At 44.5% G+C, this 27,867-nt stretch overlaps 1 protein-coding gene and 1 non-coding gene across 2 annotated transcripts in view; both read right to left on the reverse strand.

Moving 5' to 3' along the window:
- The window catches only part of Gldc (glycine decarboxylase), an 86,931-nt gene extending 59,064 nt beyond the window's left edge, over positions 1 to 27,867 (reverse strand). The window contains exons 1-4 of the mRNA XM_042262586.2: positions 27,460 to 27,867; positions 26,873 to 26,951; positions 8,348 to 8,483; positions 1,357 to 1,521 (exon numbers count right to left, since the gene is read on the reverse strand). Coding sequence (XP_042118520.2) covers positions 1,357 to 1,521; positions 8,348 to 8,483; positions 26,873 to 26,951; positions 27,460 to 27,729 — 650 coding nt within the window. The 5' untranslated portion in view covers positions 27,730 to 27,867. The remainder of the gene's footprint in view (positions 1 to 1,356; positions 1,522 to 8,347; positions 8,484 to 26,872; positions 26,952 to 27,459) is intronic.
- On the reverse strand, positions 4,776 to 4,881 carry LOC121826952 (U6 spliceosomal RNA). The gene has a single exon (XR_006069111.1). It is a non-coding gene; the product is annotated as a U6 spliceosomal RNA (small nuclear RNA).

A 27,867-nucleotide genomic window follows, 5' to 3' on the forward strand; every position in this document is an offset into this window, starting at 1 on the left:
ACTCATTTTTGTCAGATAAATCTTTCCATGAGAGAATGTGTATAGGTATAGAAAATACACATCCAAATCAAACATTTGGTGACAATTAAGCATAAAGAAATTTATTTTGAAACAACCCTGATACCTAGATAGGAAGGTAAGTAGATAGATAACAGACAGACAGACAGACAAATAGATAGATAGATAGATGTCAACTGATAAAAGCAAATTTTTCTATTTAATTATTTTTCTGTTGGGATGATTGGCCCAGCTGCTAAAGCAAATATGCATATTAATAAGGTAAATGTGCTTATTTTTTACTTATAAAATTAAATCTTAGTTGAATGTTTAATCACAGAAAATGTAGAGTATCTTCAGTGTTCCTCAAGTTGGTGGCCATTTTGACTTTATGACTGTCAATACTAAGATACCTCTTGATATTAATATAGCACCATATGGCGGAAAGCACCTCTAGAGCCATTTAGAAATTGTTTCAAATTCTGTCTTTACCCCAAGCCAACATCCATCTAATGTTTTTATGAAATTCATCAGCAAATAAAACTGCAAATTTCTGAAATAAAGCATTCTAACATAGTGTAATCCAAAGACATGCTAATTTGCCATTACATGTTGAGAAATAATGGCAGGAAAATATTAAGACTTTGTCTTTTGTAATGAAACTATCATGTTTCTATGGGAGCAGAAAACTTCTGATGTACGGTAAAAAGGACCATAGTTCAGCTGGACATGGTGGCTCCTATCCATAATCCTAAACTTGGGACCCATAATCCTAAACTTCAATCCTAAAGATGAAGGGAGAGTAATCAGAAGTTCAAGGTCATCCTCAGCTATACAGCCGGCCTGGGGTGCCAGGTGTGACCAAAACCAAAAATCAGACAAAAAAAAAAAAAAAACCCAAACCAAAATCCCCACTCCTATAATTCATATCATGCAATAATCTTGAACCTGAGCCAAGATGTTTCAGGTAGCATTTGTTGGTGTGTGACTTGAAGGCATGTGAGGTGCAAAGTGTACATGTGTCCTGTGTATTGAGGACCAAGGCTGCAATGAAGTCAGATGATGCAAGTTCTGCCAGAAATACCTCAGATTCATTAGTGTTGTATTCTAAATTAATTTTTGGTTGACCCACATTCAGAAAAAAATTTTTATACTGTTGTCAATTTTTTTGGACAAACTCCACATTCACCTACGAAACCCCACCTGAGGTTACAAACCACAGTTTCAGATGCTGGACTAGGGGATGGACGGCCTCTCCTGAAGGGGCTCTCCTCCCGCTGAGCCTCTCACCTCAGATGCTGGGGACCAGGGGATGGATGGCCTCTCCTGGAGGGGCTCTCCTCCCGCTGAGCCTCTCACCTGTGACACAGCTGCATCGCCTCTGCAGCCGCGGTTGCCTCATCCAGCAGCGAGGCGTTGGCCATGTCCAAACCTGTGATGTCAGACACCATGGTCTGGTAGTTGAGTAAACTCTCCAACCGCCCCTGAGACACCTCTGGCTGATACGGCGTGTACTGGGTGACCCTGAGAGGGAAACAGAAGACTGTGTCCAAACTGTGCCTCTCCTATCCAGAGAAGCTCACGAAATCCCTTTGTTTTCAAATTCAATGCCGAAATCTCTTGAGAATTATGTAACACATTGATCAGCAAGATTGGGACAATCAACTTGATTTAACTTAAAGTCGCTTAGAAAATCAATGAAGTACACATCTCAGTGTGTTTGTATGGAAGTTTCCAGAAAGGATACACTGAGGCAGAAGACTCAGCCAGAATGTGTGAGGGCAAAGTCCCACCCTGGATGTGGACAGCACCATCCAATAGGTTGGAAGCTTATTGGATTGAAAAAGAAGGCGGGTGGGTTCCTAGCTGCCAGGACACAGACTGCTCTGTCCCCTCACTGATGACAGACTGACTTCTGTGATGAACCAGGTTAATAGTTCAGCAGGCAAAGGTGTTTGCCACTAAGCCTGACAACCCGAGTTCAATCCCTGAGACCCAAATGATAGGAAGCAACTGAGTTGGCAAGGAGTCCTCCTTCCTCCATGTACATGCTGACGACATAAGTCTCCAGAAAGCAGAGCCCCTGCCCCCCAGCACACTGAATACATAAATAAATCCCTGTGCCAAAATAAACCATTCACCCTAAATTACTTATTTAGTCACTGTGGTGATATTTTGTTTGTGCTCTAACAAATAAAGCTTGCCTGGAGATCAGAGTACTTAACCATAGAAGCCAGGCAGTGATGGCACACTTCTAATCCCAGCACTAGGGAGGTGGAGACAGGAAGTGATATGGCAAGAGGCAGAGAGAGGAATATAGGGCGGGAGGAGACAGGAACTCATCCCCTTTTCAGGCTGAGGAGTTGGGGAGGTAAGAAGTGGCTGTAGCTTGCTCCTTTGTCTCTCTGATCTTTTAGCATTTACCTCTATATCTGACTATGTGTTTTTATTATTAAGACTAATTAGAATTTGCATTACAGGTCACAGCAATAAAAAGCCAAATCATGGCATGTTTTCTTTGGGTTTTTATGGGGAGAACAGAACTATTATAGAAACAATATTCTTTGGGCACAACCAGTACCTTTTTTCCCTCTGCTTTCTTTTTTTTAAACCTACTTCATTTTACATGTCTGAATGCTTTGCCTGCGAGTGTGTATGTGAACTACGTGAGTGCCCATGGAGGTCAGAAGAAGTTATCAAATCCCTTGGAACTGGAGTTACAGATAATTGTGAGCCACCATGTAGGTGCTGGCAACCAAATCTGGTTCCTCTGCAAGAGCAACAGTACTCTTAACCACTGAGCCACCCCTTCAGTCCCTTGACATTTTGTTATTATTTTTAAACACATAATCTTGCTATGTAGCTCAGGCTACCCGTCACTCACTCAGTAGATCAGGTTGGCCCTGGTTCTCCTTCCTCAGCCTCTCAAGTTCTAGGATTATAGGCATACACCACCATGCCCAGCTCTCTACACTATTTTTTGTTATATTACTATTTTTTTAAAGATTTATTTATTATGTGTACAATGTTCTGCCTGCATGTGTGTCTACAGGCCAGAAGAGGGCACCAGATCTCATTATAGATGGTTGTGAGCCACCATGTGGGTGCTAGGAATTGAACTCAGGACCTCTGGAAGAGCAGTCAGTGCTCTTAACCTCTGAGCCATCTCTCCAGCCCAGTTATATTACTATTTTAATTATCTTTATTTTCTAATTATAATTATTTAACATATACATGTATTTTATATATGTGCTGTATGTGAATGTGGAGGGCAAGGGTTAAGGCTGGGTGTCTTCCTCAGTTTCTGTCCTGCTTATTTTTTGAGACAGGAACTCTCACTGAAACTGGAGTCCATCAAGCTAGCTCGGACCCATGAGCTCCAGGGATCCGTCTATCTCCTCTTCCTCAGCACAGGAATTGCAGATAAGCACAGTGGCCCTCAGCTTTTACATGGCTGCCAAGGACCTGAACTCAGGTCCTCAGCAAACACTTGACAGATCCTTTTCCTCAGGGCATCCATGGGTTTTATTATAAGCAGGCTCTAAAATCCATGCCTGCCCGCTTCGCTCCCTGTGAACTGTAAGACCCCACATAAACTCTTCTATAAGTCGCCCTGGTCATGGTGCCTTATCACAGCAATAAGAAAAAAAATTAACGAAGACACCAAGCCAAAGAGTTTTAAGTGATTTATTAATGGCTTTGATTTTTATATCCTTTTTATTTTCTCCTGTTCTGGTAATTACACACAGGCTTTGAAAGCATTGTTACGTTGGCTTTACTTAACATAGTTTATGTTTGAAGACAGTCTTAGCTCACAGTACTGTATCAGCACTTTGAAATAATTTTCTCCATCTTTCACTGGTGTAACTGAGTGTGGTGTGTGTGTGTGTGTGTGTGTGTGTGTGTGTGTGTGTGTGTGTGTGTACAGCAGAACACATTGTTAATTCCCTGAACAGCCTGGATTCGCCATTGTAAAGGCAAATTCTACGTGACTGGTGAACTGGAATGGATGACTCACACAATGAACACACAGGGCAGGCCATTGAAAGGGAACAAGAGAAACAAGGTCACACAAAAGCATAGACAATGGGCACTGGTGATGTCTGACCAGACAAGACCGTCACACACACAGCTCGCTATTAGGAAGACAGATGTGACACTGTTCCTGCCATATGCTTAGACTGACTGCCCAACAGGACACTTTCATTGTGCTCAGAGCCATCATTTGAGATACAGACAGATCGTCAGACATATGCACTCCCCCAGAGGAATATATGCATGGACCAGCTACCCCAACTAATGAATAGGAAAGACTGAACATATCCTCAGGAATAGAATATACTAGGAGAGAGAAGTATTCCCAAAGAATTCAGCATGGAATAAATACTGTAGAAAAAAATGAGTAACAAACTGTGTGACTGTTAAAAGGGGAATTGTGGATGAGGCGAATTCCACCACATGTGCATATTGCTTGCAGTCATTGAAAACAATGCTATCAATGTTCCTAACCTTGAGACGGTGCTCATGATATTAATTTTAAAAGGTAGAGCATTAACTCAAACAAACAACAGGAATAAAAGACCCTAAAAAAAGCAAAGTATGAAATACCTCATTCTTATAAGCTTATAAAAGCAAGCAAATGAACCAAAATGTAAACAGCGATTTTCCTCGGGATGATCTTTTTCTTTTCCCCAACCCATCAGACCAACAGCAGCTGAGCTTTGTATTGAACGTTAACAAAAGAGGTTTAGTCAAAAAGCCCAAAGCCCGTGTCATTTAAAAATATGACATGCTTCTTAATTTGTGTGTCATCTTTGCACAGGCGCCATGCAAATCTTCTCTGTATAATTCTAGTTTTAGTATCTGTGCTGCAGAGGTGAGGGCTGTGTGGTGATACTAAAACCAATATTTAATTTATTATTGCATATCCCAAATGTCAGAGACAACAGCTACGATTTATTAACCAACTTCTCTGTGTAGGAATTCTGTATTACCCTTTTTTGTGTGAGCATGTTAAGCATGTTCATTATAATTGGTTGGAAAAGCAAAAATACCCCAAATCCCCAAACTTCAAGATAACTTGTAAGAAGCAGAATTACAATCTGTGTGAGGTCTTATTTTTTTCTTCAGTTAACATTCCATGGACAATTTCTTTCTTGTTTGAGTTTTTTTGTTTTGTTTTGTTTTGTTTTGTTTTTAGAAAGGGTCTCACTGTGTAGTTCTGGCTGGCCTTGAGCTGTCTATTGTGGACTAGGCTGGCTTCCAACTCAGAGATTAAATTCAAAGAGCTAAGATTAAAGGCATGCTTCACCACACCCAGCTGCACCTAATTTTTTTTTTCCCTCTGGGACAGGGTTTCTCTGTGTAGCCCTGGCTGTCCTCAGACTCACAGAGATCAGCCTGCCTCTGCCTCCCAAGTGCTGAGATTAAAGGTGTGTGCCACCACCGCCCAGCCTAATTCCTTTTAAAGAGGAAAGACAGTAGTTATCTGGAACAGATGTATGAGGGAGATGGGGAAATACCTTGTTAAGGGGGACACACTGTCAAGATTAGTGGCAGGTTATATGAGGTCTACACAAACAAGCATAAACACATGCAAAGTTTTTTAAGTTAAAAAAAAAAATAAAACAAAACAGCTACCAAAATGTTTTTGATTCAGAAGCATGTGCAGTCCTCCTTACAGCTGTTGTTCTTGAATAGCAGTGGGCAGCAGCTGACACTTCCATAGAAAGTTCCAGGCCAGCTAGGGCTAGAGAATGAGATGCTAGAAAGATCAGGTGTGACGGCACATGCTGTAATCACAGCACTTGGGAGGCCGAGGCAGGGGGATTAAAAGTTAGAGGCTACCTCGACTAGAAGGCAAGAACCCCATCTCAAAAGAGAGAGAAGGAAGCAAGGAAGGAAAGAAGGAAGGAAGAGAGGGAGGGAGGGAGGGAGGGAGAGGGAGGGAGGGAGGGAGGGAGGGAGGGAGGGAGGAAGGAAGGAAGGAAGGAAGGAAGGAAGGAAAATGAAAGAAAAAATGAAACCCCCTACACACACACACACACACACACACACACACACACACACACACACACGAGACAGAGACAGAAACAAAGAGGGAGACAGACAGACAGACAGAGTGTGTTTGGGACTTAAAAAACTCTCAAGGCAGCAGGACATGAGATGACCTTTGTAACTGCCGGTCTGGAGGATCTCACGTCCTTTGGTCTCCGTGTGGTACATGCATACACTAGTCACACATACACACAAAATGAAGACAGTAGAACCTTAAATGTCACATTAACTTCAAAAGAAAGAAGGACCAGGTATGGTGGTGCATGCCTTCAACCCCACCCGGGGATGGGGGAGGGGGAGGACAAAAGCTCAGAGTCATTCTCCACTACACAGTGAGTTTGAGGTGAGCCTGGATGGCTTGAGACCCTGTTTCAAAAAAGCCTAAAATGAAATCACATAAAATCAATTGTCTGAGGAACCGCAGAGGTTGCTCAGTGGTCCCTAACAGTGACATGTGTTCAATCTCAGGTACCCGGAAGAATTAAAAAGGGAAAAATGGTGTCTGTGATCCATGAGTATGTCTTAATTGACATTAATCCAAATGGTTTCTTTTTCTAGATGCATTTTAATATATGTATTTTAAAAGTATCTCCATATCTAAGAAGGCTTATTGTTCTGAAATAGATTATTTGGTAATATATTCAACATGATATATATTGGCATTTATTCCAAAATAATCAATTTTCTGTATCATTTTGGTTATGTCTTTCTTTCAGAATTGGGAAAAAGTAGGGGGCTTTCAGAAGGACTCATAATACTCATAAAAGGCTTGTTTTAATCTTACTGCCAAGATCATAAAAACCAGAAAGCCACGGGGAAAAGGCAAATGTTGGCATTTATTAATGATGTTATCAGCAACTGATACTTTGGGATTGTGGACCACAGGAAACAAATTCTAGATCCAGCATACAGTTTCTTTTAAGAGCCCAAATGTTTGTATTCTTTCGAGTCTATGTGACCCATTTATTTTCACCTCACGTCACCGGAATTTGTTGGTTCCATCGCTATGGAAACCATTCAGAAGTATAATGTGAAGTCTACCACCCACGTGCTCACAGCCCTCCCTATCAGCATGGCAGGGTGCAGTATCCCTCTAGGGTGCAGACCAGCTTCTGGGTAATGCAAAGCAGCAATATTTAAAATGCGCCCAAAGCCAGAGACGGAAAAACAGAGTATTGTCTCCCTCTCACAACACTGGCTACCCCCAAATTAATTAGCATACTAGCTCACAGCCAGAGAGAAATATGGCAGATATTCTGTATGGTCACTGAAAGCAAAGGCCAGAGCTCAGGCAGAGAATGCTGCGGTCCATTCACAGGCAGCAACAGACTTTGATTTCTAAGGGGGAAGAGAGAAAGGCTATTTGCTTTTGAAATCACCCTTCGAGTTTACCATGTAAACTTTTACCAGAGCCACAGTGAAAAACAAGCCCTCAGCAATGCAAACACACGAGCAAAGCACATTCATGCGCTGAAAAACTGAAGCGCTCGCTCTCTGGATGGGCCTGCTTTCCTGTGCTCTTATTAGTAAGGAAGCAGAGTATAGTGCCGTGAAAATCTCCACACAGGGGTGGAGTCCAGGCAAGAGGGTGCCAGCAGACCTGGTTCCTGTAAAGATGGGACAAAACCAGCAGCATGGTCAGACAGACTTGGCCACACCAGTTCCATCCCCAGACCCCTTGGTAGAAGAGAGCTAACTCCTGAAGGTCGTCTTCTATCATACATAACTCCCGGGGGAGGAGCAAATTATCTGATTGGCAAGGTGAGGTGAGAAGAGGAAGCTGGCTGCGCAAGCGCAGACCTGTCCACAGACATCCGTTCCCTTTCTCAGTAAGTGGTGCCAATAAAGCTGACGTTACTGTCTCCGTTCTTCGGACACTACGTCACTTCATTTCTATTGGTTATGGACCAAGAAATGTGGGGAGAAGGGGAACATGAGTAGGGTCCTTTGAAAATCCTGGCCAAAGACAAAAGCCCAAGATTCTTTCCCAGGCTGTAATACTGAGCAACTAAATTCAGACACAGTCTAAAATGCCCTAGGGTCTCACCAAAGAGGAATGACGCCTGGCCCAAAAGCAGTATAGAGATTCAGGAAGAGATCATCAGACCTGGACTTTGGGAAATGAAAGGGATGAGAATCTATTACAACACCCTGTAAGGAATTTCCCAGCCAGAAAAGTCAGGTGGGTTCCTGGAGCTTAGAGCGCAGCAGGGGGCAGGTATCAGTGTGTGATTTCTGAGACACAAGGACCACAAGTCTAGTAGTCCTGGTCTCTAGTGAGGCGATACATTACCATCCAGAATTCTCCAGTAAGTTCCGCAAAATGGTCTGGGGCACCGAGCAGTTATAATAGCCCATGCCAATATACGATCTCCAGATCTGGTTTTTGCTTGCGATGGCATGCAGGGTTGCAAGGATTTCATTCTCACCTGATTGTGGGGAAAAGGAGATAGGTTACTAGAGAAAAGGCCCCAGCAGGGAGCTCCACCCACCATTTAAAAGCCTCATGTGGCTTGGGTGTTCTTATCAGGAGAACAGCTATACAGAAAATAGTCATCCATCCAACCATCATTAAATAGTGTATATGGAAACCTGGTGGGAGGGTCCCCTAATGGCACGTGGTTTCCCAGCTTTAGTCCCTCATCATTCTCTCATCTGTGTATCTGCATGTTTATATGTGTACACATGTGTGTAGGTACACATGTTTGCTTGTGTGAATGGAAGCCAGAGGCTGATGTTTTCCTTGATCATCCTCCAGCTTACTTTGGAGACAGGGTCTCTTACTGAACCCAGTACTCACAGATTCAGCTAGACTTCCTGGCCAGCAAGCCCCAGGGACCTGCCTGTCTCAGCCTCCAGGGTACTGGAACTACAGGCATGCTCTGTCATGCTTAGCTTTTATGTGGGCGCCAGGGACCAATCTCAGGTCCTCATGCCTCTGTGGCAAGCACTTTACCTACTGAGCTGTTCCCAGACCCTCAAGATTCCTTTTAACTCCTTTTATTTCAGTTCTCTCTTTCTCTCTCTTCCTCCTCCTCCTCCTTCTTCATACAGTTCTCTGTCCCTCTGAGACAACACCTCACGATGTAGTCTTCACTGGCTTGGAACTACATAGGCCATCCACCTACCTCCGAGGTGATGGGATTGAAGGCATGTACCATCACCCACAGCATCTTTAGTCAATGCTTAACAGTTGCCTAATTCCATGTTTCTTCGGTCTCTTTTTAATTTCTGCTCTATTTCCTCTAAATAAAAAGTGTCTTCTCACAGTAATATTATATTTCTTCTGTTATAAATTTTACTATTATATTTTATTTGTATGTGTGTTTTGTGTGTGTGTGTGTGTGTGTGTGCATGCGCGTGTGTGTGTGTGTGTGTGTGTGTGTGTGTGTGTGTGTGTGTGTGTGTGTAAAGGTACCCTCAGAAGCCAGAAGCAGCTGTTTGACCTCTGGATCTGGAGCTGCAAGCAGTTGTGAGCTGCCCATTGTGGGTATCAGGATCAAACTTTAGGTCTTCTGCAACTACAGTAAGAACTCCTAACTACTGAGTCACCTCTCTTGTTCCTTCTTTCTTCCTTCCTTCCTTCCTTCCTTCCTTCCTTCCTTCCTTCCTTCCTTTCTTTCTTTTTTTTTGTTTTTTTGTTTTTGTTTTTGTTTTTTGTTATCTTATAGTCTCTGGAAGCAGGCAAGGTCATAAAGCCTTATATAATACACGGCTTAAATTTTGTTTATAATTGTTCTATTGAACTGAATATCTTCCCTTTCTTCGCCATTTGAAGAGCAAATAAAAACAAAACCAAACCTAGTACCCTAAAACATAAAAAAACAATCATAATGGAAAACTCATATGAACTCTCAACTAGTGTTCCCCTGAAGGGACCTAGTTAGAAAATTCTTGAATTCAGGAAATCCAATCATTTCCCAAACAATCTTCCTAGGGGCAGAGTGATTGATTCAAAAGCCCAGTAGGAGAGGAGATTAATTAGCAGTGGCTGGCAGGCCAGCCCAGCTTCAATTAAGATCCTGTGCAAGATGGACAGGTCCCTGCTCCACATTGTACCGTCTGGACAAAGGGCTGGCTCTCAAATGAGAACAGTCTGAAGGGACTCTAGATGTTATAGAGTATTTTTTTATTGGGAGAACGTGACTCTGTACTATGGGAAGATCGTTCTACATAAGGTATGGAGAGTCCACTGAGAGAAAGAAGATTCTGGTCATGGGGAAACATGGTTAGAAGTTAGCACCACAGTCCAGGAAGGAGATGGATGAGAAGAGTATTGTCAATTGAATTGTCTCTCCTAAAAAATACACTCAGCCTGGCGGTGGTGGCGCACGCCTTGAATCCCAACACTCCTGAGGCAGAGCCAGGTGGATCTCTGAGTTCAAGGCCAGCCTGGTCTACAGATCGAGATCCATGACAGGCACCAAAACGACACAGAGAAACCCTGTCTTGGAAAACCAACAACAATAACACAATGAAATCATAACCCATGGTATCTTTGAATGTAACCTTGCTTGGAAATTGAGAGTTCATAGATATAATCAAATTAAAACAAGGTCATAATGGATCACCACCATCTTTCATCCAGTAACTGGTGTTCTTACAAGAACATGACAGTTTGAGCACATTTGACAGTCACTCAAAGAGAATGCCATCTTACGTAGAGACTATGGTAAGACAGAATCTATAAGTCAAGGAATCCCAGCAATGACTAGAAGCTAGAGAGAGAAATGGAAGAGTTTCTTCCTCAGAGCTCCGACATGGAACCAAGCTGCCAACACCTTGAATTTGAACTCAGCCTAAGTCAGAACAAATTCCTTTTGCTTGAGCCATCCAGGTTGCAGTGTGACACGTCAGCAACCTTAACAGAATATAGGCATCTGATCCGATGTTTTCTAGAGATGCTGTGGCATAGTTGGGCCCTTCTGGACACTTAAACCACACCCACAGGCCAGGGTGGTCTCCAGGTCTTCACCAGACAAAAAATTTCCATATATTATGAAGACTCTACCACCCAAAGTAATCAACCCAGACGGTTTAAAAGATGTTTATCCACTGGCACTATGGTTGGCACTACACTTGGGGAGAGTAAGACAAGAGCATCAGACTTTGAAGCTGACCCAGGCGACCTAGGGAGACACTGTATCAACAGAAAAGAAAACCAAGAAAAATGCAGTCAATACAGATGTGCAGTGCTTCCTACATCACCTCAAGGTGACCTGGACAGATGCCATAGTCAATTATTCAGCCCAAAGATCCGCCCGGAGTCTCAACACTCTGGAGGTAAGGGCAGGAAGACCTCTGAGTTTGAGGCCAGCCTGGTCTACATACAAGTTTCAATATAACCAAGGCTACAGATGAGACCCTGTCTCAAGACAAATAAACAAAAAGATCCGCCCTGGGCAATACTCATTCTTCCTCACAGTATAATGCTGGGGAGGCAGGAGAATCTTAAAGTCATGTTCTACAAACAGCTGAATTGGGATAAGCAATTCAGTTCTAACTGGCTCCATGCCTGGCAAGAATAATAGAATGTTAATTGACTTGGTTAGAAATAACTATGGTGAGATGGACAAGGTAGCTCAATGGGTAGAAATGCTTGCCACAAAAGCCCAAAAACCTGAGTTGGATCCCCAGACTCCACAGCAGAAGGAGGGAACTGATTTGTGGAAAGGTGTTGTTTGGCCATCACTCGTGTGCACGGCATGCCTGCACCTTCAACACAAGCAAGATGCTGGCCAAGTGATCCTTCTTGGGTTTTTCCCCGATGAATTAGGTTTTGATACAAAGAACTAAACCCCACGTTTTAGTTTTCTCTGGAGAGTCTTGAAAGAACTGGAGCAGAAAAGGGGTGTGGAAAGGGGGTGTCCTGTGGGAACACGTAAGCCTCACAGTTAGGGAAATGGTTACTATGCCAAGATCCACGATTATGGAATTATGGACCCACCTTTCTCATTAAGTTAAATTATCTGAAAAATGCTTGCTTGCTCTCTCTCTCTCTCTCTCTCTCTCTCTCTCTCTCTGTCTCTCTGTCTCTCTCGTGTGTGTGTGTGTGTGTGTGTGTGTGTGTGTGTGTGAGAGAGAGAGAGAGAGAGAGAGAGAGAGAGAGAGAGAGAGAGAGAGAGAGAGAGAGAGAGTCTGCCACAACTCATGTGTGGAAGTTAGAGGATATCTTCAAGGACTCATGTCCTCCCTTTCTACCTTTACATGGCTTCTTGGGAGCAAATCCAGGTCTCCAGGCTTACAGGGCAAGCACCCTTACTCACTAGGCCATCGTGCTGTCCCTCAAAAATATGCTTTTAAAACTCAAAGTCTCAGAAGCAGCTCAGGAAAGTGACAGGAGCCCTGGAGCTCAGTGCCAGAATCCAAGAAGACTGCCGAACAGTCAACCCATGGACCTCTTCTCCTGGAAGAGTAGACACGGCCTGGTCACCGCTGGTCTGTTTTCTTCAGCAGAAAGCTAATGCTCTTCCTGGTAGAAGAAGCTTCAAATGTGCTGTTTGGATTTTTGCCATCAGACCAGCAGTAATTTTCTCTTTATTCTTTCATTTTACATTTTAATTTTCATAAGGTTTCATTTTCTAGTCCTATGATGATCTGCTGTGTGCGCTCATTCCCAATGATACCAAAGACAGTTTCTATTACAGATAGATCTGCAGTAGAGGACCCTCCAGAGGAGCAGTAAGAGAGGTGGGCCAGTTTCCCCAAGGAGAGTATCTAGGAACCTTGGAAGAAGATATTGCCCGCACTCCCTAAAAGTAGCCCAACAAGACCCGACTCTCAAGACAGTTGAGACTAAATCTAATGACAGTCTTATGGGAGATAAAGTGGCAGGACCATCTTTTCATTTGACATAGGAACTAAGATGGTACTGGACACTTAAAATGGAACAGAAACCTAAATGTGAAGATGCTCATAAAATGTTTGTGTGATTTTTAAAAGGCAATTCAGCATAAACAAGGAACAAAGTAATTATACTCAGAAGCATAAAAAGGCATGTCTTTAATCTCAGCATTCAGGAGGCAGAGGCAGGCAGATCTCTGTAAATTCAAGGGCAGCCTGGTTTACAAAGCAAGTTCCAGGCCAGCAAGGGCTACATAGTGAGGTCAATGCAAAACAAACACACACATTTTAAAAAAAAATCTCAAGTAGAACATTCAAGTTGGAAGGCATGAACACTATCATGAGAAATGCTGACATTTCTGGAAACCCTGGACTCTTGACTAGAATAGTGAAGGAGCCCGAATGTTCCTTGTACAAGAAAATCAAACATTTAATACTTCAAGATATGATGGGGAACACTAAACTCCAGTTGACAGGAGTCTAGTTCTCATCTCTCTTCCTTCTGTATCCTCCCACCTACCTACAGGAAAAGCCAAACCTACCAAGTTCATGTTGATTCTGCTCCTACCTCACTAGGGTCAATATGAATTCTTCCCTATGCAAACTGATTATAGCCTGATCTTTATGCTCTCATTTCCTTTCTGTTGATAGCAAAGGGAGGTAATAGAATGAGTTATGCTCTGTACATCAAGATAATAGACATTTGTGCCATGGTTAGTACAGTAAACCAGCCATGGTGTGGCTTGTGATTGCTAGCTCTCAGAAGACAGAGGCAGGAGGTTCTTAACTCTGAGGCCAACTAGGCTATAGGGCAAGACCCTGTCTTTAAAAAGCAAAGAGCTGAGGTTGTATCTCAGTAGTACAGCAATGTACAGGCCCTGGGTTCTATCCCCAGGACAGGGTATTGGTAATTGACCCAATCTTGAATCCTCTGGGAAGGGAGCATTAATGAGGCGTTCACTATGCACCACTCTGCTCTTGACTGCTGATGTAATAATGTGGCCAGGCATCTTCATGTTCCTGCTGCCTTGGTTTGTGCGCAATGATGGACTGTAACCTAGAGTTTTGAGCCAAATAAATCCCTTCTTCCTTTGAGTTATTTGGTCAGAGTATTTATTACAGCAACTGGAAACTAAAATAGAGTTCTTGGTCATGCTTCCTAAAGTGTGAATGTTGTGAGGAGCTGTTCCCGTTCACTCATCCATTGCTTATCATAACTGAAACTTTCCAACTAGAAGCCAGAACATCGCTATGATAAAAATCTAAGACCTCAGGCATCCTCACCCACACATAAGAAAAACTATTCTCTGAACATAGAGCTTAGTGTCGGAAGAGTTTCACGTGTTTGCTCACTGGCTATTGTTTCTCATAGCCATTCAGAAAAATGTCCCTTGAGTCATTGTGACATGTCCACATAGTAACAGAAGGAAAGAAAATGAGAGAAAAGGAGATGCATATGCTGAGTATAGACATGGCACAAATGTCTATTATCTTGATATACAGAGCATAATTCATTCTATTACCTCCCTTTGCTTTCAACAGAAAGTAAATGATGGGGAACACTAAACTCCAGTTGACAGAGTCTAGTTCTCATCTCTCTTCCTTCTGTATCCTCCCACCTACCTACAGGAAAAGCCAAAACCTACCAAGTTCATGTTGTATATGTATGTATATATCATAGAGATGTATATGCTGAGTCCAGACCAGCTGAGATGGAACTGAGCAGAACCATGTCTCAAAGTCTAAGATTTGGACCACAATCAAATCTAAATACAATTTCCATTGGAAGAACACAGTGTCCATCACTGTCCCTTCTCATCTGCCTTGAAAAGTGCCTCCCTTTCTCCAGAAAATAGATCTCTAATCCCAAAGTGGCAGCCTTTACCTCCTGCCTAGTAAGAGAAGCCCCCCACAGGAGATTGTGCCATCCAATCCCTGGGCAGCTCATCCCCAGGAGACTGTGTGGACAAAAGAAAGAGGGAAAAAAACCAGATCCCTTGCTCTCACACCAGAGCCCACTCAAGAAGGTGCACATTTCTCACGCTTTTCCTCCTAACTTAACGAAAAGATCGCATTCCTAGGCCCAAGAATTGACTCTTGAGGGTGGACTACAGTTACACTAACTAGGAGAGGAATGAGATAGAATGAGGAAGGAGACATCTATTAAAAGCCAGGAGGAGGCCAGGCGCTGTGCTTCATGCCATTAATCCTAGCACTTGGGAGACTGAGACAGGAGGATTGCCATGAGTTCAGGGCCAACTTGGGATACACAGTGAGCAAGAGGCCAGACTGAGCTGCACAGTGAGATTCTGCCACACACACACACACACACACACACACACACACACACACACACACACACAACCACTTGGAGGCAAGCTGTCATTCTCTTTTGCCTTCAGCCCTGCAGGGCTGCTCACAGTGTGAGCTCCCCACCCACCGTGTACTCCCAAGCCAGCAAGAGCTCAAGCAATCTTTCTCACAACGAAGCAGCACGTTTTCTACTTGTGGAACAAACCCCTACTTCTGACCTGTTTAGACCTCTGCCTCAGAGCATTGCATAATGCCCTGGTCCTGATGGCCAGAGAGCAGAGTTCAGTGCCCTCTGGGCTCGCTCGGCTTCCTAGGAGCCTCCAGGCGGGGCCTGCAGCGTCTTCTTGGAATTCACTGAGTACACCTTCTTCCTCCTTACGTAATTCCCCGTGAGAAAGGCTTCCTAATGGCAGCTTCCTTGCTGTGTGTGCCTGAAATACCCAGAACTTTGTGCCAAATGAACTTTTTCTTTTCATTTTGAGAGAAAGTCTCACTACAGAGCTCTGGCTGACCTGGGACTCTTGCTAAATAGACCAGGCTGGCCTCAAATTCTGAGATATGCCTGCTTCTGCCTTCTAGTGTTGGAATTAAAGATATGTGTCACCACACCTGGTTCAAATAAATGGTAGGTTCTTTTTTTTTTTTTTTTTTTTTTTTTTTTTTTTTGGTTTTTCAAGACAGGGTTTCTCTGTGTGGCTTTGCGCCTATCCTGGAACTCACTCTGAAGCCCAGGCTGGCCTCTAACTCACAGATCTGCCTGGCTCTACCTCCCGAGTGCTGGGATAAAGGCATGCACCACCACCACCCGGCTAAATGTTAGGTCTTAGACACTTGACCCGTTGCTATGGTTGTTGAGATTTTTTCAGATAAATGAATCTGTACAAGAAATGCCTTGAAATGGACAGGTAAGCTATGTGCGTCAACATGTGTATTGTTGCCTAAACACATGCCTACTTGAACACATGCTCTTCATGGAACTCGTGACAAAACCCTATTGTTTTTTTTTTTAAATCTTAATTATATAGGCAGATACATTCATGCTTTTCTTTGCCCCCATAACCTGAAGATGGCATTCCTGTGGTCCTATACAGTGTTCATATACACTGCTCAGATCATGATCATGCCCTTTGTTTCTCTCTCTCTTTGTATATGTGTGTGTGTGTGTGTGTGTGTGGTATGAGGGATTAAACTTAATGTCCTTATTTAGAATACTAAGCAAGCATTCTACCTTGAGCTATGTCTAAATTTTTATCATTCATATTTTCAAAGAATAAATATACCACGAGTGTGGTAATACCTTCCTATAATCCCAGCGCTTAAGAAGCTGAGCCAGGAAGATTGCCCTGAGTTCAAGGCCAACCTGAACTAACTAGTCTTGTGGAAACAAAACAATAGACCTCAGCCAGTAAAGGTGCCTGCCGCCAAGTCTGATAGCCTGCTTGTTGAGTTCAAACCGTGGGACCCACATGGTGGAAGAAGGAGATACCCAAGTCCCATCCACCCCTGCAAACTGTCCTCAAACCTCCACACATAATCTCATATACACACAAAGGAAGTAAATAGATAAAATAACAACAGAAAATAACCAGGCACGTGCTTGAACTGAGGGGGACATCTCTGAGATGATGCACAGAACGTTGAGGTTGGAGGGAGAGTGGGATCTCACCCTCCCTCGAAAGTCTTGTGCTTCTGACAAAGATTAAGTGATGGCATCATTCCTGGAATGCAGTAGTCTTTGAGAAGCAGAGTGGTGCAGAGCTCTATGGGACAGCAGCCTCCGCACAGAGCAGGCAGCAAGCAGTGTCACAGTCTCCCCCCCCCCCCATTGTCACACCCGCCTCCACTTGGCAAGACACTAAGAAAGGCTCCGAGGGAATCGTCAGTGCTGAAGACCAACACACTCATATTTGAGTTTGCCCAGACAATTCACCAGTTTGAGAAAGGTCTTTCTTTGCCAGAGGCTGAAGGGAAAAGCTGGGGACAGACTGTGAGGGTGGAGATTGCCTTGGCAGACTTTTCTTGCCAGCATGCATATCCCTTGGTTCCAAAGCTGTGTGGAAACCACGGCGGGTGGGGGTTGGGTGGGGAGGGCAGGAATCAACATGATAAATATTTCATGATCATTTCATGATCAATAGTGTATATTAGGATATTCTGGGTAAAAGTCAGAATTAATATTCAAATTCTGCCTAAAAACATAGCCTTTTTCTCATATCACCTAGTCATTTATAATATCCTTTTTATCCTGCCCGTAACCACATGGCCCACACAACCAGTCCATGACCCTGTTGGTGTCAAGTTTCCTCCCTGGGCAGTGGAGGATTTCATGCCCAAGGTCTGTTCAATTACAGAATTTTTTCATCACAGGAAGCCAAACCACACTAGTTTCTCTGGCCACTGTAGAGTGGGAACTCAAAGGGCAGGCCCTAAGACGCAGGCCGAGGATTGATGTCTTAGTTCCACTTCATGGTACATGGATTAAAAATACCTGCACTTTATAGACACAGCTTTAAAAAGAAAGAGTAAATCTGGCCCTCAATTCCAGTTGCAGTCGCCATGGGGAAGTCAAGGCAGCAGGGGCGTGAAATATTCACTCTTCTTAAGTCAACAGTCAAGAATAGAGAACCATTAAACAAAAACCTGTACGCCAGTGCTCCATCATTCCCACTCTTAAATAATACAGGATCCTCTGCCGAGGAATGATGCCACCAATCAAGGATGGGTCTTCCTACTTCCCATTAATGTAATCGAGATGATCTCTGCCCTAGACACACCTGTGGGCTAACCTATCCTTTCCCCTTAGATATTCTTTTCCTAGATGATTCCAGACAATGTCAAACTGATCATTAACATGAAAAATCAGTCACTATGTGGCCAAGCAACAGGAGTACCACATTGGTCTGACCTCCCCTCCAACTTCCATTGTCCTGATCTGGTCAGACTCTTGCAATCAGCAAAGCACCCGACTCAGTCTTCCATAACTCCTCACTGCGCTACCACCAGGGTGTCTGTGTCTGATGGCTCCTTCCTTCCCATCAGCAAAGGACAGAGTCCTCCTTTGCCGTGGGCCCTGCTCAGCTGAAAGACACATAGCTTCAGGATCAACAGAACAGCAGCCACAGCTGTAGAGAGAAGATGGGGAACGTCAGATCCGTTCTTCCCCAAACTCAAGTCTCTCCTTTCTCAGAGAGGCCACCATCATGGCCTCTTTTTTTTTTTTTTTTTTTTTTTTTTTTTTAAAGAAAAGCAAACATAGAGAAACATTGCAATTCATAATATTTATCTAGAACACCAGATGACCTATGTATTCCTATTCGGGCCAGATGGTGAGATTGAAATGGGAATCCATGGAGTGCTTGTTTTTCCTCTTCTCTACCCCCTGGGCACACTGTTATGCCCTGCAGAGCGAGAGCACAAGGGAAGTGCATGTTCTAAGAGCTTAACTCAAACAACTTATCCTGCCCGAGGGAGAGGCAAATGACAGCTTCTTACAGATCAAAGGGACAGTCTATGGAGAGAGGTCTGTGGCTTAATTTATAATCTCACCAAGGAACGAATTGTAATCTCTTCGCAGACAGGAGCATGGCCGGATTGAGACCAGCATGCTGCAGTGAAAATCACCTAAGCCCTCCCATGCAGGTAGTTCAGCACACCTAGTAACTGACCTATTACAGAATCCATAGTAGGCTACTACAATATTTTAGCTTATAGTTCTATAAGCTAAAGCTTTGGAGAAACATTCATAAATGGAAACTTGACACAATTGGCAATGTTCTATCAGAGCCTATAACTTTAGATTGTCAGAGATTTCATTTTTTCATAGTTTAATCAGCATGGAGAATCCTTACTAAAACTCTCAGTTGGTACTATAAACATTTCCTGGAATTATAAGCAAAACAGGCCCAAGCAGTGAAAATGAAATCTGAGGGGCTAGAGATGGCTCAGTAGTTATGAGGACTTGATGCTCTCACAGAGGATGAGAGATTAATTTCCAGCACCCACACTGAGCAGCTTACAACCATCTATGGCTCCAGTTCCAGGGGCTCCAATGCCTTCTTCTGGCCTCTAAGTGCACACAAAAGCGCACATACACATAAATAAAAAATAACAATAATTTTTATTTTTTGGTGGTGATTCGTTTGTGTTTGTTTTTGAGACAAGAACCCACTGTGTAGACCAGGCTGGCCTCGAAATTACTGAGATCTACCTGCCTCTGCCTCCCAAGTGCTGGGATTAAAGCCATGAGTCACTATGTCTGGCCATAACTTATAAATAAATCTTAGAAAGAGATCTAAGTCTTCACCCACCATACAACATACATAAAGCCGGGCACACAGCTACCAGGCAGGTGGTTTACCAAAGACCCACGGAAGTCACAACACTGATACTGAGAACAACGTACAGCCTTGCGATCTAGCGCTTGCCCTGGAGCCTCTGATTCAGAATTAGTGTGCTGCTCACGCCCTCGACCCCTGTTTCATGAAGTTGGCCAGTGAACCTCTAGGTGCAAGGTGGATGAGCCCCTCCATCTCTCTCCGAACCCAGTGACCTGAGCTGACTGGTAGACCTTGAAGTATTTGGCACTCGATGATGCCAGTGCTCAGCCTCACTTGAACTCAATGACCACATTTCTTGGTTCTTGTTCCAGGATCACTAAATGATGCCTGGCAGAACCAATGCCATTTGACCTCAGCAGGCTCTCTGTGAGGGGTGACCTCCATTTTTACCTCCTAGACAGACATGCTGACTCTTTGGAAACTCCACTTTTGCCTAATTCAGTCTTAATTCTTCCTGCTTACCATGCAAAGAGAACCTGCAAAGGGCAGGCGGCTTCCAAACTCCTACCACCCAGGGTGGTGGTGGAGGGGTGTGCTCTTGATTCTGTGGCATTCTTCCTTCTTGGACCTAAGAGAGGTCCAGCACTCAACACAGGGACCACAAGACTTGTGGAAAATTGTCTTCCTGACCCTGGTGACACTACCTAACTGTTCTGTTCCCCCTCTCCATGCTCTGCTTCCACACATTCTGCCTCTTTCTTCTCTACATTCCCCTGGGGAAGTCACTCATCCCCACGAAGTCACTGCAGACTCTTTAGTCTACGACGGTATCTCCCATCTTTCTCTTGAGTTCTATATGCCTTTCAACTCCTACCCTTTCCAGATTTGCAGTCTTCCTATCACCTCTGTTCCACTCTGCCAGGATCAGACCCTCAGCAGCCTGTGGGCTCCCGTCATCCCCTGCTTCCATTTGTGTGTATTTACATCTGTTTCCAGGTAAAGTGAACTATTTAACATATGCCATATAAACTTTTTGGCTCTGAATCCTCCAGAGCAGCATCTCATTTCTTGCTTTCCATACTTCCCAGCCACTAGTCTACTTACGGTTTATCCACCATTCCTCAGATGGCCATGTGTTTTTTACACTTTCACCTCTGCCCACGCCATAATCTCGGTATCCATCCTATTTGCAGAATATTCAGAATATTCAGTCCTGCTAGGGACCTTATCTTTATTATCACTTGACTCTAGTACATCCGGTGCCTGAGTAGTACCTTCCATAGAAGCCTTTCGATAAATGAGGACAGAAAGTTGAGGGAGGAAACTATGGAAATAGATCTGGTAATGGCAGTTAACCACTTACTGATGACAAAGGCCATAGAAACACCAGTTCAAAACCCAAAAACCTGAATAGTCCAGGGAATTTCATATATGGATAAAGGGTCTGTCATACCTTAGTGATCTTCTAGGATAATACTGTGTCTAAAATGTTATAAAATCATAGTAAGTGATTTTGATAGCACTGAATATTTTTGATGCTATATAAAATTCACCGTAAGTTAATATTATATAGGAAATATGTACAAAGTGGGATAAATGAAGCAGTTTTAGGATTGTGTCTGTAGATTTTAAGGCAGTGGAACTATTCTAATACTGTGATCAATACAGGTCACTGTACAGTTCCAAACTCCCAGAACACACAGTATCATTCATTACGCACTGCTCCATAAGAAATTCTGCTAAGCCCCATGTTAACTGTGCTCCACAGGTAAACATTGACATAGATCCATCCATGGTGGTGCACATCAATTCTAGCATGCAGGAGGCCAGGGCAAGACAACCACAAGGAAGAGGCCGTCATGGGATACACAGAATGAAGAGGAGGAAGAAAGGAAAAAGGGGTCCATTGATGGTAACAAACTGATCAAGCTGGTGGGAGGTGAGGGCAGGAGATATACAGGAAAATCTGTGTCAAAAACTCTATCTGCAAATATCTTTAAAATCCTTTTTAAAAATGTGTGTGTATTAGTGGTTTTGCCTGCACACATGCCCATGTACCATCTGCATGCCTGGTGCCCAGAGGCCAGAAGAGGACATCAGCTAAGTCCCTGGGATTCGGAGTCCTAGTGGTTGCAAGCTGCCATGTGGGTGCTGGGACCCAAACCCTGTTTCTCTCCCAAAACAGCAAGTGCCATAACCACTGAGCCATCTTTCTAGTCTCTCTACACTCCCTTCGGCGAGTGAAAACCAAGCAAGAGAAAAAGTTAAGGTGAGCAGGCCCAACAGAACCTCACGGCAGCTCACGGGGACTGCAGCTTGTTATTCTTTTAGAGAAACCATTGAATTTGGCAATAATTTCTAACTAACAATGGATCACCTATAGTTTGTCCCAAACAGTCCACTTTAAAAAACAATGTTAAGGAATGTTATTAATGCAAAATATAATCGTTGAAAGACTAGTTTGCACTTAGTGTGTGCTCAGAGAGCATGAGAATGTCATATCAGAGAAGAATCTGTGCGGCTCATTCTCTCCTTCAGCCTGTAGGTCCTGGAGGGGATTGCTCAGACTTGGCTGCACGTGCCCTTACACACTGAGCCAGCTCACCAACGCACAAAATAATAATAAAAAAATGTATACATCTTTGTGGATGCTTGATGGGTTCTGGGATCCTTTAAGAAGAGGCTGGAGGCTAGAGAGATGGCCGAGATATTCTCAGTACCCAATCAAGCATCTCATAACCATTCCTCACTCCAGTTCCAGGGAATCCAACACCCCTCTTCATACTCCAAGGGCACCTAAGCTCGTGCACACCCTACTCCCACACCTAATTTTTTTTAAAAAAGAAAACACCATATTTAGGTATTTCATGCTTCCACATATCAAAACCCAAGAAAACTTCAAATACTTTAATGTTAAAAATAAATGGTATAAAGACTGGGATTTCTGGGCTGCCTAGCAGTCCAGAGGCTCTGGGTTCAATTCCTAGCACTGAATCGACCACTTCCAGCTCAGGAACAATCAAAGGAAGATGTACATACAGCCTCAACTCATCTCTGTCAAAGCTGTGCCTTGATTCTATGCCTCTCATGAGCCCTGCTATAGTGTCCCGAAAGCCAACAGCCTCCTACTGGAACATCCCTGAAGCTCCCTCAGCTCCACACTGTAAATGTATATTTTTTTAATTTCCCAAAACTCAAGTCTAATTCTTACTACAAGTTCAGAATAAATAACCTTGACTTTGTCACTTGGCCTTTATGGCCCCAGGTATTAGATTAACAACAAAAAACCAACACTGAAATGATCCTAGTTATAAAAGAGGTATACTTATCTCCATTGGGAATGGGAGGAGCCAGAAATAGCCGAGAGCCTTGGGATAGACTGAGGACCCTGTTGCAGGCAGGACTGATTTGGGAAGGAGAGCTGCCCCATTCTAAGAGCTCAGAGCAGCTCTGGGACGACATAACCCTCCGGGGATAAAGTCATCACTTTCACACACATTGCACAATGCCCCTCCCTTGACCACTGCCCTCCTTTAAACATTTGTTTAAAAATTCATTCTGACGACACGCCTTAGAACACTGAGTTCCCACGAGCCCATCAGGACTCTCGTTCTGACAGCTCAGCTCCAGTTGAATAAGTGGAGCATTAGAGGGTTCGCTTCTCCTCTCTCCCACAGCATGCCCAGGAAAAGCAGGGTGAGATTTGGTGTAAACTTTAATCTCCAGGCCGTTAGTCCGGTTAGTTCAGGCTAGTTTAATCTGGCTCCTTAGAGAGGACGACTGGAAAGATTACACAGCAAAACAGAGCATGACTCAAAAGTCATCAGTTTGGTTTCTGGCGTACTTTTTAATTAATTAGAACATTAATAAGATAGTACTACAGAAAATACAAAATAATTAAAAGACAGCTTGTACCGTTCAGAGAAACCAACGTTCCCACTAAAATACATTTCTTAAACTAATTTATTTATTATTTATTTCGGTGCAAGGTTGTGACTGGGGGAGGGAAACTCACCTGAGAGGAACTAAGCTGACCGGATTTTGAACTGAGTGGCACTGCTTGCTTCTTTGAATAATGACTTACTGGGAGACTGATAAAGGTATTTTTCAAGGCACTTTCTGAAGTGTCTGAGAGGAAGGCCCTCTTCCCAGACTGATGGAACCCTTGGTTCTCTGTCCGTTGCTTGCTGGTCCTTCTGCCTGCAGGATCATCCTCTAGGATTGTTAGCAGGGGGTTATTTCCCCGTCTACGCAAGCGCTTGGCCCTCAATACTAACTACACCGCCACACCCTGGTGGTGGGCCTGAGAGCGCCCACACTTAAACGCTCGCCCTCATCATGGCGTCTCATTTCCACTGGGGCAAGAGTGACTCCAGTAGCGGGACTGGCTTTGTGGCCCTTAGAAGAGTCAGGACAAGAGTTCTCCACTTTGCCCGGATAGAGCAATGTCATGGTGACTGGAGGGGGGGGGCATGGATGCAGGTGGCCTGAGTTTGCATCCTGCTCCCCCCGAAAGGTCACTAGCTGTGACCTTGGCAAGTTAAAGGGCCTCTGTACAGCATGGCTTCTTCCCTTTTGAAGGGGACAGTTAGTGACTGCGTGGTAGTGAGGGGCTCCGGTCCTAGGTACCTGGGAAGGGAAGAAAGAACCACTTGAGTCCAAAATTTGTGACCAGCCTGGGCAACACAGTTGAGGTTCTTGTCTCCAAAAGAGAGGAGAAAGAGGGAGAAAGATCAACTTGGTTTGTGGGATTGTAATGAGGATTGAATAAACAATACAAAGAAAGCACTTTTCAAAAGTGCCCATGGGGAGCACTATATAAACGTTTAAGATTATTTAGTTATGCTAAAGAATTAACCAAATGTCTCCTTATTAAAGACAGAGGCTATTAAAGACAGCAACCTGCTCCTGTAGCCACCACAGCTGACAAACCCTGCCTTGGTGTATTCCTCCCCAGTCCAGAAGAGTATCAGTACTCATAGGAAGCTAGGTTTGGGTAAGGCTGCTCTACTCCAAAATGCTCCCACTGGAGACAGCAAGAACCAACCGACGGGCTTTCCTCAGAGACTATTCGTTATCCATGGCACAGAACAGTAAAACCCCCAAGTCTTGTGAATTCAGCATCCCTACCCCTCACATCACCCTTGCTCCTTATTCCAATATGCAAGCTTTGCAGAAAAGGGCAGGTGGGAATTTTGATTGTACAATATTTTCTCCAGGTCGCTTCAGACTAAGCAGATGGAACCAACCTAAAATCTTGCAGAAGCCACTAGGTTTAAGGTCTACACTCAAGTTGCAAAGTCTTGGGAACCTGTTCCAAGGGATTGGGGGTGGGGTGGGGGGGACTCTTGATGGAAACGTTAGTCATCTGAACTAAACAACCACAAAACCAGTTGATCTTTAATCCCAGCACTCCCAGCACTCAGGAGTCAGAGGCAGGTGGATCTCTGCATTTGAGATAAGCCTGGTTTACAAAGTGAGTTCCAGGCCAGCTCCAGAGATAGGGAGGGAGACCCTATCTCAAAAAAGAAAGAAAAAGAGACAATGCTGATTAATTTCCCAGCTCTGGCCGGGCGGTGGTGGCGCACGCCTTTAATCCCAGCACTCGGGAGGCAGAGCCAGGCGGATGTCTGTGAGTTCGAGGCCAGCCTGGACTACAAAGTGAGTTCCAGGAAAGGCGCAAAGCTACACAGAGAAAAACCAAAACCCTGTCTCAAAAAACCAAAAAAAAAAAAAAAAATTCCCAGCTCTGAAAAGAACGTCTTACTTTGAAGCATATTGTACTATCTAGACATTCAGACTTTAAAAGCCTCAGAGGGCATTTATTTGCACAAATATCCACCAATGGCTTCCTTTAAACATACACGACTAGGGCCAGATGTGGTGGTACACCCCTTTCATCCCAGCTGGTCTACACAGCCGGCCAGCCAGGGCCACACAGTGAGACTCTGTCTTTAAAAATGAAAGACAGAAAAGAATCACGCCCGCAAAACAGCTTGCTCAAAAATAAATAATTGTTCCACATTATGGTGTACATATAATATGAGTGAAGACCAGGGAACCACAAGTTTGCAGCTTGCCTGAGCTGCAAGAAAGTCCTTGTTCCAAAAAAAACAAGCCGACCTCTCTGCTTTTGCTACATTTGATGTCTCAGAATTCTGGTTTCCTGAAATTGAGATAGATGCAGCATGTGGCTATTTCTAGGTCTCAGGCAGGTGGTTTTCTTTGTGAGCAAGCTCCCTGCCATCAGAACCTGACAGCAAGAAGGGCAGCAGTTCTAGGCAGAACTGAGGCACAGCATTCATTCCCCAGTGGCAACCAGAACAGGCTCACATCATCTTTTAAACAAAATCAGGTTTGATCTAAAATTCCCTTACACAGAAACCAAACCAAACAAGCAACAGCAAACAAAACAAAAACCCAACTGCCCCAGTAAAAGAGAAATATCTCTACGATATGAATAACAAGGTGAGGAAGCTTGATGGGTTTTTTAATCTTACAAGAGTTCTTCAACTCTGACCACACCCTTGACGTCTAGATTCTTCCCTCACTAGAAGTCAATACCATATAAAAATACCCCCCAAAACAATATTTAGACCATTAAAAACATTCCTACTGAGATGAGCTGGAGAGATGGCTCAGCAGTTAAAAGCATGTGCTGCTCTTGCAGAGGACCCAGGTTTGGCCCCCAGCACCTACATCGGGCCCCACAACTGTCTGGAACTTCTTTTTTAGAAGATCCAACACCCCACGTGGTGCACATGGATAAATGCAGGCAAATCTTTAAATAATTAACGTCTATAAATAGCCCGAGATCTTTTAATCAAGCATAAACCTTATTTGTGTGCTTTTCTAGAAAAATCATTTGAACTTTGCAAAGCACTGCTGCTTTTCAGTAGGTGTGTGTGGTGTGTGTGTATGTCGGGAACCAGGTGGGGGTGGGGGGCAGGGTGGGGGTGGGGGACAATGCAAAGAACTTTGAGAAGTCTAAGCTTCCTTCTGAATGCATGACCTCAGGCCTCAGGTGATTTCCTTTTTTTCCTTCCTGAGTCTCACCTGATCTATGGAGATAAGAACACTCCCAGCTCAAAAGACCTCAAAGCCCTTCCGGTAGGGGTGAATGAAGAGTCCTCCACAAGTGTTTTGCATGGCCTTCCTAGGGAAGCTTATAGGTAGGTACCTTCCCCCGCAGCCCAGGGATGAAGACCAGGAAAGGGGCTGCATAGATTCTTCCTGGGAAGAAAAATCCCACCGTTTCAGGGCCTGTAAAGTACTGCATATTTTCAGTCCGGAGCAATCCTACCCCAAAACTGGACCATCAGGGATTCTAGAAGGCAAATAAACCAGAGCAAGTGGAGCCCCAGGGAGTCCTCCTGGCCACTTACAAACAGGGTCTTCCATTTTCAATGGTCTTTTCAAGCGGATGCTGGCTGGGACCGTCTTCTCGATGAGTTCATCAATGCTCTAAAATTAAAAAAAAAGAATAAATGCCAGCTGGTGAGCAAGACAGTCAGAGTTATAATGCCTGAATTAAGAGAGCCACCTCTGTTTTTCATCTTCAAAGGCTGGTAGGAACCTCATCTAAATCGTCTAATTAGGATTTCTTTTAAAGTAAAACTTCAGGCAACAGAAATCTTTTGGAGGCAAAGAAAAAAAAATGATGGAGCCGGGTGGTAAACCCGCCACACCGGGTTCGATTTTAGTCTGCAACTGAAAGCTGGCCGGATTAATGCACTCTAAGCAGGGGGTCTTCCTCCTGCAAAATTAGGGTTCGTCTGGAGTTGGGGACATTTTTAAAATGCACTTTTGAAGAGCGGGAACAGCAGAAAAGTTAAGGTGGGAGAAGGAGGAGGCACCAAGATTAAGAGCGAGCTCGCACCGAGCTGGGGCCCGGGACGCCAGAGGAAGGCAAGGTGGGAGTCCGGAGGCCCCGCGGGCTGAGCTCCGCGGGGTGGAGGGTGGAGGGCCTTACCGCCAGCCCCAGCGCCTGCAGCATCTCCCTCTGGTCTTTGTCTCCCGGGCCGATGTGTCTCCGAGCGAAGTCATCGTGTCTGGGCAGGAGGCGCTCCAGGAGGCGCGAGGCCCCAGCCGCGCCGCGGTCCCCGCCACCGCCACCGCCACCGCCGCCGCTGCTGTCCCGGCCCCGCGGCGCCCAACTCAAGCCCGCGCCCCGGGCCAGGCGGTGGCCGCCCCCGACTCCGCGGCCCAGGCGCAGCCCCCATGCCCTGGCACACAGCTGCATGGACGCAGCCGCCGTCACCTCCCCAGCCCACGAGGGTCAGCAGCGCTCTCCGGCCCTCCTCTGGCCCCAGTGCCCCGCAAGTGGCCGCTGCAGTCCTCGGGTCCCCTTCCCGACGACTGCGGGCAGGACGGGAGGATG

The sequence above is a fragment of the Peromyscus maniculatus genome, chromosome 1 (genome assembly GCF_049852395.1).
Source record: "Peromyscus maniculatus bairdii isolate BWxNUB_F1_BW_parent chromosome 1, HU_Pman_BW_mat_3.1, whole genome shotgun sequence".
Taxonomy (NCBI): domain Eukaryota; kingdom Metazoa; phylum Chordata; class Mammalia; order Rodentia; family Cricetidae; genus Peromyscus; species Peromyscus maniculatus.